Below are 15,468 nucleotides of genomic sequence, written 5' to 3'. Positions count from 1 at the left end.
GGCTGGCGCTTGTTTTGTTGGGTGTCTATCTAAGTATAGGTACACGCGGCGCAGTACCTAGGTAGGTACATATACCTGGGCGCCTTACAGGCTCAGCCAAGTTGGAGGTTGTCTATATAAGGCGAGGATTAGATGACCGAGGAATGTTTATCAATTACTGTTTGCTGACAGCTCTACCTTGTCAAATCATGTTCATAACTTCGCTTGAGCCATCTGCGGTAGTACCACCACCACCACCACCACCAACAGCAAGCGAGAGCGACAGGCTGATACAAGAGCTCGAAGAAAATAACAAGGCGCTCCTCAGGAAAATAGAGCAGCTGGAGAAGAGCGAGTCATTGTGGAAACCGGCGTTCGCGGCGACAACAACATGCACTCAACGACACATCAATTTGCTGTTCGCCTTGCCAAACCTTATCGCAACTTCTCTATGGCTCTTGATGCTCCTCTACTTCGTTATCTGGTATCTCGGTCTTCCTCGAGACGATGCAGGTCGACCACCACAGATCTGCGAGAGCTTCTCGCTCTGGCCTTACATCTCCTGCATCGGAGCTATGCGACTTTCGTTTTTCCGAGGTGTATGCGTCACAATGGCGCTTCTAATATCGACGTCATTTCTGCTTCTGTGCTATCTTAGTGCTCAAATATCTTCGGCGATTTGGCTAAGAAGACTTGCTGCTTTCTTCGCTATCGTTTCAAGCAGCGCACTCATTGCGCTAAGCTTTGAACCCATCGACTCGGCACCCACTACGCACCTGGTGTCTACGTCGATCCAGATATTTGCTATGGGTAATACCAAGTTTTTCGACTGGATCTCAAATTCCGTTATCCGCCGCTCTTTTCGCGGCCGAATAGGAGCCGCCTACAGGATTCGTCCGCTGGAGGTATCACGATGGCTAAAGACTACTGTGGCAGCTTTCGCTGCAGGTAAGTTTTGTTACCGCTAGGAGTAGGTGTATCCAATACTGACTTAACAAGTTCCTGCTATGCTGACATGTATGGGGATTTACAATTGTATGGACAATGACATTAATAACGACTCAACCTCGACATGCAACAAGATGATAGCTTTGTCCGCTGTCTCTGAATGGGTTTTGTCGATCGGATGGGTAGCGTATATGTCAACGATCGCATACGATTTGTACCATATTCGAACGGTTGTTCAGCTGTGGCAACTCAAGGGGGACCTACAAGCCTTTACAGGGTGCATTTCCATTGAACATCAACTGAAGGAACATCCCATGCAATCCTTCTTGCCCCATACATCTGGTTGTGCATGGGAGAAAGAGAAGTAGGGTATCACGTTGTTCCCGTAACATCTGATCACAGCGGCCCCCTACTCGTAGTGGTCTCTGACATGTTTGAACATAGTCAAATTTCAACCCCATATTTTTCCACATACGACCCCAGGACACTGAGAATTAGTTCACCCTCGCGATCTGTCAAAACTCACAGTTCTGTGTTGGGATTAATCACTTGGTGTTCGTTCTCGGTTACCCATTTCAGGAATCGGGATTCCGTTGCCCCCACCACAGCCCCAAAACGACCATTAACGGTCCTTCAACATCCTGTTTGTCTAACAGTGCTCGCTGAAATAGAGGCGCACTGTACTAAAAATGGGTCGCCACCAGGATAGGGCTCGCAGCCCTCCCTTTCACATTGCCTTTTCACATTGTCTCTCTTGTTCCTTCTGTTCCTTCCGTCCCTTCGCACACTTATCGTGTAATCTTTCTACATCACTCTGCTTACTATGGCACCTAAGAAAAAGATTAAAGTCAATCTTGCGTACTTGCTCTCTCTCGTTTAGATCGAAAAAGAGCTAGCTCCGCTTACGAAGGAAGACATCAAAGCTATGTTGATCCCTTTAAGTTATAAGTCATACGAATACACTACAGCTCTCTGGTTAGAGTAAGTTAAGAGCTAAGATGTGTGTAAGTTTATTACTAACAAACCAGGTTCATTAAGTCTATCCTTAACGAACCCGTAAACCCTACGTTCAGACATGCACTAACTATATACTATATCTAGCTGTTCCTTCTCTAGCTTGCTAAGGCTAGACTAGCTAGCTTAAGGAGAATATCACAAATACTACTATTTAAAACTACCTATCGTTACTTAAACAAGCTATTAAGTTATTTACTAGTTACTAGTTATAAAGGTCGTCCTTAGATAACCTAGCCTAGGGTTAGTTCTTAGGGATAAGTAAGTCAAGATTGTTGTAAGGGGCTACGCCTAAGGAACTATTGCACAGGTATACTAGAGTTGTATTTAATAGAGAAGAGAACTACAGGTAGCTACGGCTCTCAAGGTCATTTAGGAGGCGGCGGCTTAGCATAACGTTTAGCTAGGCTCGCTTGTGCAGAATCCGGGTGCTAACCAAGGCACCCGGATTCTGTAGGCCGTGCGCCTTGCGCACTTGACTGAGATAGTATCGAGGATTCACTTACTGGGCTCTAGCCCATCACAATCTTAGATAGCCTCCTGATCTGAGCAAGATGCATGACAGTGACATTGTCTATTTAGTGTTTTGAAATGTCTGGAATGGGCACCGGCCCTATACGCGGCTTGCTTGTAGGCATGAAGGCCTGGTGTATCGTCCTAACGCCCCAGCTAGCAGGATAGTCGATATTCGAATGGAGCAGGCCATAGCTCCCGAAGATAATCAAGTCCTGCTCTTCCTCCGGACCTACCCAGATATGCTCAGGCTTAATAATTCTGCTGTGGATATTATCCAAAAACTTCCTTACTTCGCCTAAGTTATCGATAATCTTCGGAGTCTCATCTGGGCCGTTGCGAATAAATAACCGACGAGTCAAGTGATGCATACACTGGAATGACTTCTTGCCCGTAACGGGGTTAACCCAGACCAGCGGATACTACAGCGTTATTAGTGTTTGATAAATTAAGCTTCTTCTAAGTATAAGCATACCTTCTTTTGCCAGTCTTTACTTGCCCCTTCTAACCTTAGCAGCTCTTCGTCTGGCTGCTCCCTGCCCTCAGTTACCACGCCTAGGCCGTTCGGAGCATAATGGCAGTCCTTAAGATTCTCAAATGGCAAGTAGTTGTACTCAGCCCAACTATGGTCTGCCATTCTCTTCTCCTCGTCGCTTAGCATGTCATACAATTGTTCAACGTCTAAAAACGCCTGACGTCCTGGCTTAACTTCCATAGTCATACCTGAGCCGTCAGCCCATACTACAGTCTGCTTATCCAGGCCTTCTGTAGGAAACTTGATTGGTCGGAGAATAGTAAACTTTGTAATATCGTGTCGCCAATAAAATCCGTTCATGTACCACACGTGGAAACGGGTACGTCCAGCTTCAAAGTCCTCGTCTGAGAGCGGTACGCTGTAGTAATGGTTTACATTAGTGTCACCCATGTCTAGACCTGGTTTGCCGTAGCGCGGGTCGTCTTGGGGGCCTTTCCCAATAAAGTAAAACAAGCCCGCATTAGGGACCTTGATAGAGCGGAAGGAGTCCTTAATATATATTAGCGCTTTGCTAGACTTTGCTGTAATGTTGATGTTTTAGTCCGCTGTTGACTTACTCTAAACCACTGGTGAGGATGAAATAAATCCATCAATTGGTCGTCGTCCTCAATTATCATTTCTGGATCGAGCACTTGCAGCAATTCCCAGGCACGCTTCGGTTTAAGGTCATGTTGACCTTTAACAATAAGAGGTTTATGCTCCCAGGTCGCTTTCTCCAACTGAGCCACTATCTCTTCAGTAAAGTTGTTCAGATCAAGACCAGTAATAACAGCTCCAAACTAAGCAAAGTATTGTAAACAGGGAGTATGTATGTTAGTCGTATTGTACAGGCCTAATGACTCGTACCTTGCATGTCTTCCCTTCAGGATGGACCAGAGGCTCGATCTTGAAGTTGCTCGCCATAGTGTCTAGAATAAGGGATAGGTGTATAAGTTAAGTCTTGCGCGTATAGAATGTCGATTGCAGCTCTGCGATTAACAAATGATAGGATAATTATCAACTTATATGCATACATGTCTTCGCTTTATAGAGCCTTATGCACAGGTTCGGGGAGTTTCACAGACAAATTTGGCAAGTCGAAAGTGCACGTCGGGGTCCGATGTAGACCAAAATATGCCGACGCCCGCGACTTGCACACAGCTTAAACATCGCGGCAATTAAGTGCATTTCGAGAAAATATGTCGATAACCATAATATTGAAACAGTAATCTCTATTAACCGTTACGCCCATCTCGTCCGCCCATCCTCGTGAACCCTTCGGGCCATGTTCAGGGAGAGTATCATATGACTGCGTCACGTGCCTACAGTCGCTCTGTGCCTCCTCTGGATGGCACCTCTGAAACAGTGGACGTATGACAGTCCCAGTCAGATTTGCCGCCCCGGATTTTTCTCCTGGGAGAAACGTTCCAGTCAGATTTCTCTTTCCGGAGAGGCGTCCCTTGGCTACGTAGCAATTCAACCAACCTTTCGATCACTTATCTTAACAGTCCTCGTCTGTTCCTGATCCCTTTCTAGTTCCTAACACCTGTTACATCCTGATATTAACACAGAAGATTTAAGCTCAGCAGGATGTCTTTCTCGGAGATCTGCTCTTATGACATCTTTCATATATATGCAATAAGATATAACGTGGTTCACCATCGTGCGCCGCACCCCACCGAGCGCCGCACTCAACACTAGCGCTGCGACTGCAGAACAACGCAGCGCAACACCACAACAAATTACTATACTATACGCAATAGAATAGTATTAATTGGAAGCATTGCTATCATCTGCTTCCCCTATTTCTACCTTGCAAGTGCGGGAGTTATGTCCAATCTCGCTGCAACGGCCGCAGCGCCTCTCTGCGCGCACCCTCTTCGCAGGCGTCTCGCTGTTCTTACAACCATAACGTACGCCCAACAAGAACAAGAACGACAAACTAACAAGTCCTGAAAACCAGCACCAAACTACCGTGTGGGTGACTGGGTGTAGTTAGACCTACGCGACGTACGAACTGCGAGAACAAGCAAGAAGCTAGACTAGAAGAGTAATAAGTACCAAGTAGCACGCGCACGAGACCCATACTGGGTAGAACTAGCCGTGCAACCATTTCAACCTTTCATACAATCTCCTGTTAGCCACATGAACTTTCAGTCTGTGCCATGGCCGATGTACCTCACATGCGAGTCCACCGACTTCACCGCTCCCAACTTCAATGGTCTACAATCCCAATGCAACAACACACCCACGGGCCACTGCCCCTGACAGACTGCCTCGACACAAGCACTCCACTTCTGAAGTCAACCAAGCACTAACACAGCAATGTCAAGCTCGCCGTAAGTTTACTTCTTCCCTCATTCCCACTCTACCGTGACTCCGTAACTGCATTTTTCTCCTTCAACTTCACCTTCATTCCCTTTTACCAGAAATCCAGCACCCACACTGACTTGAAGATTTAGCCCTCGAAACATGGAACAAGCTCGTCGGCGTACGCGCCTCTAATCCGCTCTCGCCACACCCTCCATCCCCAACGAATACCACTAGCACGCTGCTAGACCTGCGACTACGAGCATGCATGCCGCACTGGTATCTTGATCGATATGGAACCCAATGTTGAACTTTCCACAAGCGGGTAGAGTGAAAAACATGCCTTCGGACTCTTGTTGCGATCTGAGGCTCCGGCCAATGATGAGACAATAAGATTCTGACCATAAAAGTCGTCCCGCATTAGCTTGCTAACTCTGCGCAACTCAACAGGGTACCTTCACTCGTTCCAGACCTCAGAACAGTCTGTCAGCGACAGATGTTCATCAACAGTCTTCGGGCTCTTGTTACGAAGTGAAGTGTCCTTGGAGATTAATGTGGGCGGCGTGCGCAAGCCTTTTGTACTGTGCCTTGCACTTCTAGTTCTTTGGTAGTGTTGGGCCGCTTGAATCCATGGTTGGACTGGGGCTGTGTCCTTTCTGGCTTGTTGAAAAAGCGCGATCAGGCAGCGATCGTGGAAATTGAAGCGATTTGACTTGATGAGGGCGCTGTTGGGAGGTTGCGGAACCATAGGACGTGCATGCAGAGCTTGACATAGTCAAGCTCTCCGCCTGCGCTGGGGCTGTGTATGTACGTTAGTCGGGCAAGAACGGACTTCGGTTACCTGATTCTCCGTTTTTCTTGTCCCTTTACGTACCTACCAATGGTGACTCTATGTACGTTGTTCTGTTTTCTGCAATGATACATCTCGATACAGTAAAATTAAGGACTTTTGTGGTTAAACCACCAGGAGAGTGTTAGGCTTCCCGTCCGCTCAGCCATATACAAGCAGTGTACCGGCGGATTAGTAGTTAGGTGGGTGATCACTAGCGAATCCCCGCTGTTGTATGTTTTTGCCTATCTTTTTGATTGTTTTTTGCTTCGTAGAATCGCGTAGAAGAGAACATCAACCAGTGTGTCGATAAAATCAGCAAACTCTTTAGGTTTTGCGCTGTCGAAGTCCAGCTCGAAGTGGAAGAGGAGTCCTTTGCACGTTTGGCTCAACGTTCGCACTGGCTCTTTGAACTCTCTTAGTGGCCTTCCGAGCTGCCCAGCTTGAACCAGCACTACTACCTGGACGTCTCCCAGTCGCAAGTACCTGGACTATGTTCTGTATCCTTTTTGACCTTCCAGTCTCTGTGCCTGTCTCTATCTTGAACAAGGTAGCATATCGATCGCTTTTGTTCAAGCTTTCCCAGTGAGCTTCCGCTGCGGGCAACCGAGCAAGCGCGTCCTTGAGGTCATCAGGCACTTCAATTGTAGCAGACCCAGCATATGCACGATCCCATCTTCCGTCTGCCTTCGCAGCATCGACAGCTGCCAAGCCAGCAGGACGCATTCGGCCGTCCTCAACAAGACGCGAGACCGTCGCGACATTCTTCTGAGACCATATACTCTTCGTTCGTCGTGGTGTATAGCGCACCGTCCAAAATCTATCATCGCAGGCGTTGGCGCGACCATCGATCCAGCCATAACATAGCGCGACTTCAACGGCTTCAGCTGCAGTTATTGAGGGTACACCAGAGCACTTCTTGGCGAGCTTAACATAGATGCCCGGAGCAGTGGTATGCTCGCGCTCAAGGAAGGCTTCGAAGTCTGCAGGCGTTGCAAACGCTTGTGTGGGAAACTCGGATGGTGTTGCCTGGAGCGGCATGGTGAATGTGGGGGTGTAGAGAAGTCGAGGAGTACGTGGTGCGGGCGGCCGCAACTTGCAGACAGGACTTGTACGACGAAGAGAGGAAACAACGATAGTTGGGATCGATTTTATGTGCACAACCATCTACAACCACTAGAGGTGAGGTGTAGTCGTGGAGGTGACGCTTGTTCGTCGCAAGCGAGAGGGGAAAGAGGGCAGCAACGCGTCAGGCGCGCCATCGCGTAAGCACGTGGCACACCAGACGCTAACAGCATATCTAGCTGCCCAGGTATCTAAGTGTCTCGGATTAAACTATGGCAACCAAGATCACGAAGTAACACTCTGTGCATACCCATGTTCCATATTGACATCAATACCGCTTTTGCACAACTGAACGCCTATTTCATACCTGGACCAAGCACGACACAAATCCACGTACTCCTTTTCCGGCAGAAACTGGCCCACAATCTAGAATACCTTCTTACTATTTAAGAAGCTTATCGGGACAAGTCACGCCGTAGTCTTCGCTCTCTTCGTCATATCTTCTCCCTCGCTCACCCTGCTACTCGCCCTCTTCGTTCCCGTAACGCTAACACTACTCTCCTTCCTCCCTGTTTCAGGCTCATGACTGATTACGATATCAACCCTGTTCTTGACCCCAATCAACTCAACGTTCTCCTCCTTCACTAAGCCTTCTGGTAGCACCCCAACGCCCGTTTCCCCATCAGTCACTTTCAGAGCAACCTCTTTGCCCATAAGAATACCAATCAACCATTCTTTCTCCTTTCCCTTGCGCTCGCAATCCAGCACCTTCTTGCGTAATTCATCAACACCCATGTTTGGTAGCTGCCACTTGACGCGTACTTCAGAAATCGGACTTAGATTGGGATCTTTCGGCAGCCGCGCCGCTTCGACTCTCTTGATGATGTTTGAGGGCGCCATGAGGGTGTAATTGACACAAAGGCTGGAAACCAGCATGATGAGTCCGCGGATAAGATGAAAAGCCTTGCAGCGACCAGTCTCATTTTCGAGGTTCGCGCGCTGGAAGGGTATAGCGAAAGTATGGCCATCTCTTGCTAGGTTCCGAGCACTCTGGTAGACTAGACATTCCAACCACTCTTTTGCGTCCTAATCTCTCCTCTCGTCACGGTTGGGTCGATCGTACGTGCAATAAGACATGCTGTCCATCAAATCATAAGTTTCAACGACTGATTCATACACAGCTTCTTTGTCTTTCGGCGCGACGGTGGGTACAGCAATGCCTGGACGGAGAGGCATCTGGTTCCGAAACAGGATCCAAGGTTCAAAGAAGTCAGCACAGAGAATGAGCTTGGGTATCTTCTTTGTGAAGACGAGGCCGAGCTTAGGAACAATGTCTTCCCCAACTATATGGAGAGTCCACGGCGCCCGGCGTGGGAGCTTTCTTGGGGGTTGGCATCGCAGTTGCTGGGTGAAAAGCATTTTCAGACTGGCCTTGAGGTGTGGTGCCTTACCAGGCTACTTGCGAGGACCGCGCGTGATGATCTATTGTCTTGAGCGCTTGTTATGCGCAGACCTCAGATGGTGGTGGGGTAGGATGTGACTTCTTTTGGAATATACCGAAAGGAGGGAGACGAGTGGTGAAACGATCGAGAACCTTTGACAGCAAGAAGTGGCAAGTACTCATTCCAGTGAGAAAGTGTGGAGATGTAATGCTCTAGCGTTCTGCTGGGCATCCAGTGAGAGACGGGCAGAGACAAATGGAACGAGGCAATAGACTGAGTTGCATACTATACACCGAGACGCCTTCGCTATGCATGTGGTGGTGGGTAATATCGAGGTTTTCTTTCGTGCAAGCTGTTCGCGTTAGATAGCGAAGCTCTGCTCATCCTTTCTGGGCCCTAGTCCTCTCTTCACGCCATCCTTCAAGCTCTCCCAATTCACGCCATCTATTCTCCGGCCGCGAGTACCAATATCAGCAGCGACATCGGTCAGCCTTCCAGTCGCAATCCTACGCATCATAACCAGATCTTGCGCGCTCTGGAATGTCCTGCCCCTGCCTTCAGTAAGAAACTTCTCGATGTGTTCCTCTTCTTCTTCGGTAAATGGCAAGCTGACCAACTCGAAAGCCTTAGCGTCTCGCGTGTACACCTCGTGTTCAGGATTCTGAGACCAAGCGTTGTGATCCAGGCTCTGCTCGACAAGGAGTTCCAGCAGCAGCTTGTGCTCGTACTGTGATCTGCTGTGGATCCATTGGTACATCTCCGTGACATTACGACCTGCAAGGTACTTGGCAAACTCGTCCCTAGTCTTCTGATCCTCCAGCGGCGGCCGTACGCAGTTGTAGTATGCTAATGCCAATACATCGTCCTTTGGATCCCTTGCCATGCCCAAACTGCTCAGCTTGTCATTTCCGGTCAAGAGTGTGTACATGATCTCATCGGGAAAGGTTGGTATTATGCCCGGGTATGTCAGGTGTCCGACAGCTGTCGAGAACTGGAGGTGGTCAAGAAACCAGAGTCCTTCGACGAATGTCCAAAACCGCTTCTCGAGGTGTACGTCTTTCGCAAATGCTTCGGAAAGTTCGGTCGCTTCGTGATGTTGTGCGGACAAGTCTTTGAGCAGGTAAAACACCAGGCAGTGCTTGTTGTGTAATGTGGTATTGGAAGAGATTATGCGCTGATGGAGGTCTTGGAGTTGTTGCGAAGTTTTGGGAGGATACATTTTGCTTCCTAGAGTTTTGGTTAGTGCTTGGCCAATACAGAAAGAGATCGCAACCTGCCCTTGATGTTCAAAAGTGTCAACAGCCGCTCGAAGAAGGTGCGTCCGCCGAGCGCGGTCCTGTAGGACTGAATTTCCTGAACAAGACCATCATTGTAGTGCAGACCGTGATATACGGCGTCAAAGTCTTCGATGTCAAGCATGGTCTTGATTGAGCGGAGTTTGTTTAGGTGGGGTGGGGTGTGTCGCGCTCCAGATGTTGATGGACCTGTTTTGATTCGCGCACGCCAGATAGGTCGATGTTCCCGACCCTCGCGCAGTCACGTGGGAATCCTGGTGGCCTTGGCACCAAGCTCACGACTATCGCTTCGGACGCAGTCAAGGTTATATCAGATATCGTTGTAAGACATGCCTCCAGATTTCCAGCGTCCAGTCATCTCTACTATATACTAAATACATAGCCCTAGCTCTGATTGAACTTACACTGCGTGCCTTACTTTATTTTCGCAGCGGCTTTAGTTGTTAAGGGCATGCGGTCTTCTTTCATGGGCACTTGGAACTTTGTAGGAGCGCCGATGAATATTTGTCATGTGAAATTGTTCAAGTGATGTTGGTGAACAAGCAGGTTATAAACTGACATCCAAGAAATATGGAATTAGATAGTAAAACGACTCCATGCCAACTGCACATGATCGTATGAGCCGGGCACGCGAGGTCTAGGATGTAAGTTACGTCGCACGACCGCGCGTCAGCCCAAACCGTATACATTGCATCGCAAGACTCGAATGATCTGGGTCTACAACGATGCAATCAGCGATTGCATGGCCCGACTGCGACATGCATGGCAACTGAGACTCCTTGGCAATAGCAAAGGGCGGGAGTCGGGTTGATAGTTTCCGAAAGCCGGTTGCATGGACTTAAGGGCATTCAAGAACCTCATGGCTTGGCTTCGGTATCAGATGATGGAGAGTCGTTGTCGAAGAAGGTAAAGCCGAGATGCACTCAAACGAATGGATGTCCGCGCGCCCCGCCCACTTTGCATGTTCTCGATGCGCGCCTCGCAGGATCGGTAGACTTTTGCATTAACAACGTTGTCCGGATATTGCAAGGCTAGGCAGAAACTTGGGGGACTAATGAATAATCATTCCGACGCGATGAGTCAAAGCTAGAGCTGCAGGGCTGATGTGTGCTTAGTGTTGGCATCGGATGTGAGGTTGTGCTAGCATTGAAGTGAAGCAATGGTTGGTATACGGACAAAGACGCCGAAACACGACTTCGTGGTACTGGAATCTATGCGGTTGCAAAAGAACTTCGACGAGAGTAAGCAAGCGTGCTATGGTAGCTTTCCGTCAAGTTTCTGTCACTATGAACCATAGCATCTGTAAGCTCGGAAGTGGCCGGAAAAGAGCAAAACACATGGAAATCGGGGCATGATCATCTTACGGTCTGCGCATTGGATTATATCCGTGTTTAGCGCACATTGCCAAGAAGAAACAAAGCTTAAGTGGATTAGAGGTATGGCGCGGGTGACTTTGGTCAACGTGAACGCCAATGGCATTGTCTGTAAGGGTGTGGCTCGGACGAAGCCTGGAGATAGCGGTGATGGGATTTGCGTAACTTTGCGAGGAAAAATTGTGATCTGACAGGTGCCCGGTCTTAGTTTCCGGCGTACCCTAGAACGGGGTGGTGAAGATCGCATGTGAATCTTCGATTCGAACACACTTCGCCAATAGAAGGCCGAGACGGATAGTCGCTGTCACCGGAATCTGACGCAAGTGAATGTATCTCTCCACCTGTCCTTGTTGCAGCCACGGCGTGACACATTGAGTCTGATACGAGCGCGCGATCGTAATGGGATTGCATTTCGTAGAACCTAGTAATGGTCAATTTCTGCAATCATGAAGAGATGGATGCAGCCACAAAGTTGAGACTAACATGGCGAGGTTTGCCGGTGGAGTGTAGTAAAATGCCATTAGCGGTGGCTGACAGCATGGTCCGGTCCTCGAGTCCGTGCTTGCCCGGACCCACCTCGCGCCTGACATCCGCATAGGACGTCACAGCCAGCGAAGAATGCGATGCGATCGGAGCAGCTTCGCAGCTGACAAAACTTCTGTCGCTATGACTTGATCAAACTCGTCGTTCCGAATCTTCCGGAAGCAATATAGATGCGAGCCACGCCGATGGCGCTGGCAGCCACATGCATTGAAATATCTCTCACTGTTCTGTCTGCTGTTTCCCTTGAGCCCTGCATCTTCTTATATTTCTGACTGCGCATACCTGATCACAGCAGAGTTCCATACAATCGGCTTGCGCATTGTTATCCCTACACTCTCAGCTTTGCGCAGCACTATCCATCCGGAAAGCTTTAACTCTTCGTTGAGAGCAACATATATGCCGAACCGCAGAAGTCTGACAATAGCCGCTGCAGCGCTGCTGTTAGGGCTGTTGCCGCCAGTAGCTGCGCATGGAGATGGAGATGGCATGGAAATGAGCGCGCATAATGCTCAGGAATCGCAACCACAGAACACCGGCTTCGGAGGCTATTGGAGTCTTTCTGAACATGCGTCGCTCATGTATTGGCACATAGGGCTGGAGATCCTAGCCTGGATTGTCATCTTGCCAGTCGCAGTAATGTTCAGCATTGCTTGTTCAAGATATACTCTACCTTCTCAATTGACTTTCCTCGCTACCAACGCGTTGGCGCTCGTGCTCGGCCTTGTATACGACCACAGAACACCAGAACTGTATGCAGGGAATGCACACAGTAAGACAGGATGGGCCATCACCTGGATCGCATCAGCATGGGTGTTCCTGGCTCTCGTCCAGGCCTACGCCGGAAGGTCTGAGTCGCGTTCGAAAGAGGACGAGTTGACAACCGCAAACATGCTTAGATATCAGCGCGTACATGACGAAGAGCTCCCGGCCCCATCACGATGGTCTGGCGACTCAGGGCAGGGGACAGAACGCAACTCGGCCTCTCTTTACGATCCTTCCCAGTCCCCGAGCATAGAGTCGGAGAACCAGCAGTTCCCTCGTCCTTTGCGAAAACCTACACACGATGATGACTGTTTCGGTGATGGCGACGGGGACGACGAGAAGCGCGGCTTTCTTGGCAATACTGCGGTAGATCATTTCTTCTCCCGCCACGTGGCTCGTTTCGCAGTTGGACGGACACTCAAGGCGATTCGTTTCTTCTACGTCGTCGTCGAGCGCACAATCTTGGTCCAGGGTTTCGTGGCGATAGTCAGCGGTGCTGTCGTCTATGGTGGTATCGCAAGAGGAGGCGCGGTCTTCAACGTTTTGGCACACACAGTGAAAGGAGGCATCTTCTTTCTTTACGGTTTCCTCACACTGGGTCGATGGATGGGTGCATTTGCGGATTTTGGATGGGCCTGGAACGTTAAGCCACCGAAAGAAGTAGTCGGTCGTCGGAAAGCGGCACTACCGTCGGCAGAGTTTACCGAATCCTTCGTCATCTGGCTCTACGGCTGCACAAACGTCTTCCTAGAACATCTGGCTGCGTGGGGCGACGCGTGGACTGCTCAGGATCTGGAACATGTTTCGATCTCGGTCATGTTTTTTGGTGGTGGTTTGGTAAGTAAAGCCTGCTTCTTCTTTTCACTTATCGCGCAACATCGCTGACCTTCTTAGTTGGGAATGTGCATCGAATCGACGAAGGTGCGAGAGCTTCTCAACAGCGGAGTCGTTACCTCACAAGCAACCTCACTGCAGAATGAATACTGGCAACAGCCGAGCCAATACCGCTTCTCGATGAACCCACTTCCGGCCCTGATCATTATGCTGCTTGGCAAGATGATGAGCTCTCACCACCAGAGCTCGATGGTTTCAACTATGATCCATACCCAATGGGGCAGCATGTTCATGGCCTTCGCTCTAGCCCGCGGCTTAACCTACATCACCCTGTACATCTCACCACCGACTTCCTTCCTTCCATCTCGACCACCTACAGAAATCGTCACCGCCTTTTGTCTGATCTCGGGTGGTATCACCTTCATGGTCAGCAACAAGGATACCGTTGCAGCTCTTGAGTCGTATAATCTCGATGCCATGTTCATCTTTACGGTTGTCATGGGCCTTACCGCGCTGCTCATGGCTTGGACCACGGTGGTTATCGCCATCAAGGGTTGGGCTCTACGCAAGGAGAGCAGCAGCCAGCATGCAAAGGGTCATGTTGGAGCATTGGCATGAATGATATCTTTACGAGATGCCCTCCACCGATCGGCTGGCGTTCGATTTTTAACCGCAAGGAAGTCGGACTTCCGACCTGATACCCTATTCCCCCTCTTCTTTACGACATTAACGTAGTCTTGATTTATGAGTTTATTGCAGTATACCCCTTTCCTACGGAAGGTGACAGCCTGGATAGCTGCATTTAGTGCCAATTTTGTTTTGGACCAGCCATGGTAATGAAGTCCGTCTTGAGTGTCGGGCGTTTTGGAACCAAGGGCTGGTGGTAATGACGGACGGATGACAACTCTGGAAGTTAATACTAGTTTGCATCGACTGCAACTGGAAACGTAGTAGTGCGAGTCCCAGATGATGTAGGATAATCGAATATTTGAAGCACAAGCTTCTTCATTCGCCTGGTCTATGCATCTCTCCAGATATCATCACAGATGTCCGTGGTGTTCTCATCGTACTCCACGACCTCTACCAGCAACTCCTCTCGCGATACCTGTGCCACCCCTGGTTCCCCTAGGAGCACCACCGCGTGTGGGTATACCACCGCGCCCACCCGCTCGCGGTATTCCACCTCTTCCTCTAGGTACACCGCTTGTTCTTGTAGCCGGCGCCGGCGTTTGCGGATTTTGGAATTTCGATGCGATCTTGCTACTCGGTGGGTTGTCGACGAAGGATGTGTCGGTTGTCAAGAATGTGGCTTCCATGTCTTCTTGACCTTGAGAGCGACTCAGATTCGCGGTACCCAGGTCAGGCTGGTTCTGCGGTCGCTTGAACGATTCTTGAACAGGGGCCTATGATTTCCACGTTAGTAAACATGCCGCATTACACACTCTTCTACGTCTACTCTCTTGGGTCTTTTGTCACGCACCTCGGAGAAGTCTACGCAGAAAGCGTTCATGTTCATCCCATACAGGAACCCCGCAAAGCTTTCTGAGAACCGTGCCAGACTCTCGTGCATCAGTTGTAACTGCAGGAAGTTTTGCTCAAGATCCGCCATGGCGTCGCTCAGCTCAGCAAAGCCATCCTGTAGTCCCTCTAATGCATTGCCAGACGCAGAGGCAGCGCGACCGCGTTGGGATGAATCGCGCAGAGAGGAGCGGGAAGATGCGCGGAGGGGTGTGGTCGGGCGTGATCGAGGTGATTTGCTGCGTGTGCGTCGGTATGACGGTGTTGTTGTAGGTGTTGTGGAAGCCATGCGTGCCCAGCGATATGTCCTCGCTCCTAGAATCCAGTGTAATAGGCGACCAATTGCAGTTTCGAAGAGGTGGACGTTGAGTGTTACTCGTGTCTTGAAACGCGGTCTTAGTTCGGGCCTGATACGAAGTAAACAATACCCCACAACGCAGGGCAGGTACGCTAAGACGAATTGGTCGATGATGCCATGGCCCTTGCTACCAAAACTGCACCTCCCTGTACGTCTCTTGGTATATCGCAT

General features: G+C 49.6%; 7 protein-coding genes across 7 annotated transcripts; 2 read left to right on the top strand and 5 right to left on the bottom strand.

Annotated features, from left to right (window-relative positions):
* Nucleotides 1-188: 188 nt before the first annotated feature.
* On the top strand, nucleotides 189-1,295 carry ALTATR162_LOCUS2046 (uncharacterized protein; the record flags this gene model as incomplete). Its single annotated transcript, XM_043309648.1, has 2 exons — nucleotides 189-927; nucleotides 979-1,295. 2 exons carry the CDS (start codon nucleotides 189-191, stop codon nucleotides 1,293-1,295), a joined length of 1,056 nt encoding a protein of 351 aa, XP_043165583.1.
* A 1,224-nt stretch (nucleotides 1,296-2,519) lies between these two features.
* Nucleotides 2,520-3,892, bottom strand: ALTATR162_LOCUS2045 (uncharacterized protein; the record flags this gene model as incomplete). The annotated part of the gene is made up of 4 exons (XM_043309647.1): nucleotides 2,520-2,876; nucleotides 2,930-3,478; nucleotides 3,547-3,768; nucleotides 3,836-3,892. 4 exons carry the CDS (start codon nucleotides 3,890-3,892, stop codon nucleotides 2,520-2,522), a joined length of 1,185 nt encoding a protein of 394 aa, XP_043165582.1.
* Nucleotides 3,893-6,434: 2,542 nt separating this feature from the next.
* Nucleotides 6,435-7,148, bottom strand: ALTATR162_LOCUS2044 (uncharacterized protein; the record flags this gene model as incomplete). The annotated part of the gene is made up of 1 exon (XM_043309646.1): nucleotides 6,435-7,148. The coding sequence occupies one exon, from the start codon at nucleotides 7,146-7,148 to the stop codon at nucleotides 6,435-6,437; it is 714 nt and encodes a 237-aa protein (XP_043165581.1).
* A 492-nt stretch (nucleotides 7,149-7,640) lies between these two features.
* Nucleotides 7,641-8,108, bottom strand: ALTATR162_LOCUS2043 (uncharacterized protein; the record flags this gene model as incomplete). Its single annotated transcript, XM_043309645.1, has 1 exon — nucleotides 7,641-8,108. The coding sequence occupies one exon, from the start codon at nucleotides 8,106-8,108 to the stop codon at nucleotides 7,641-7,643; it is 468 nt and encodes a 155-aa protein (XP_043165580.1).
* An 867-nt stretch (nucleotides 8,109-8,975) lies between these two features.
* On the bottom strand, nucleotides 8,976-9,833 carry ALTATR162_LOCUS2042 (uncharacterized protein; the record flags this gene model as incomplete). The annotated part of the gene is made up of 1 exon (XM_043309644.1): nucleotides 8,976-9,833. The coding sequence occupies one exon, from the start codon at nucleotides 9,831-9,833 to the stop codon at nucleotides 8,976-8,978; it is 858 nt and encodes a 285-aa protein (XP_043165579.1).
* Nucleotides 9,834-12,221: 2,388 nt separating this feature from the next.
* ALTATR162_LOCUS2041 (uncharacterized protein) lies at nucleotides 12,222-14,039 on the top strand (the record flags this gene model as incomplete). The annotated part of the gene is made up of 2 exons (XM_043309643.1): nucleotides 12,222-13,424; nucleotides 13,482-14,039. 2 exons carry the CDS (start codon nucleotides 12,222-12,224, stop codon nucleotides 14,037-14,039), a joined length of 1,761 nt encoding a protein of 586 aa, XP_043165578.1.
* Nucleotides 14,040-14,482: 443 nt separating this feature from the next.
* On the bottom strand, nucleotides 14,483-15,228 carry ALTATR162_LOCUS2040 (uncharacterized protein; the record flags this gene model as incomplete). The annotated part of the gene is made up of 2 exons (XM_043309642.1): nucleotides 14,483-14,824; nucleotides 14,902-15,228. 2 exons carry the CDS (start codon nucleotides 15,226-15,228, stop codon nucleotides 14,483-14,485), a joined length of 669 nt encoding a protein of 222 aa, XP_043165577.1.
* Between the last annotated feature and the right edge of the window lie 240 nt (nucleotides 15,229-15,468).

The sequence above is a fragment of the Alternaria atra genome (genome assembly GCF_907166805.1).
Source record: "Alternaria atra isolate CS162 genome assembly, contig: 21, whole genome shotgun sequence".
Taxonomy (NCBI): Eukaryota; Fungi; Ascomycota; class Dothideomycetes; order Pleosporales; family Pleosporaceae; genus Alternaria; species Alternaria atra.
This window is presented reverse-complemented; position numbering and strand designations above follow the sequence as displayed.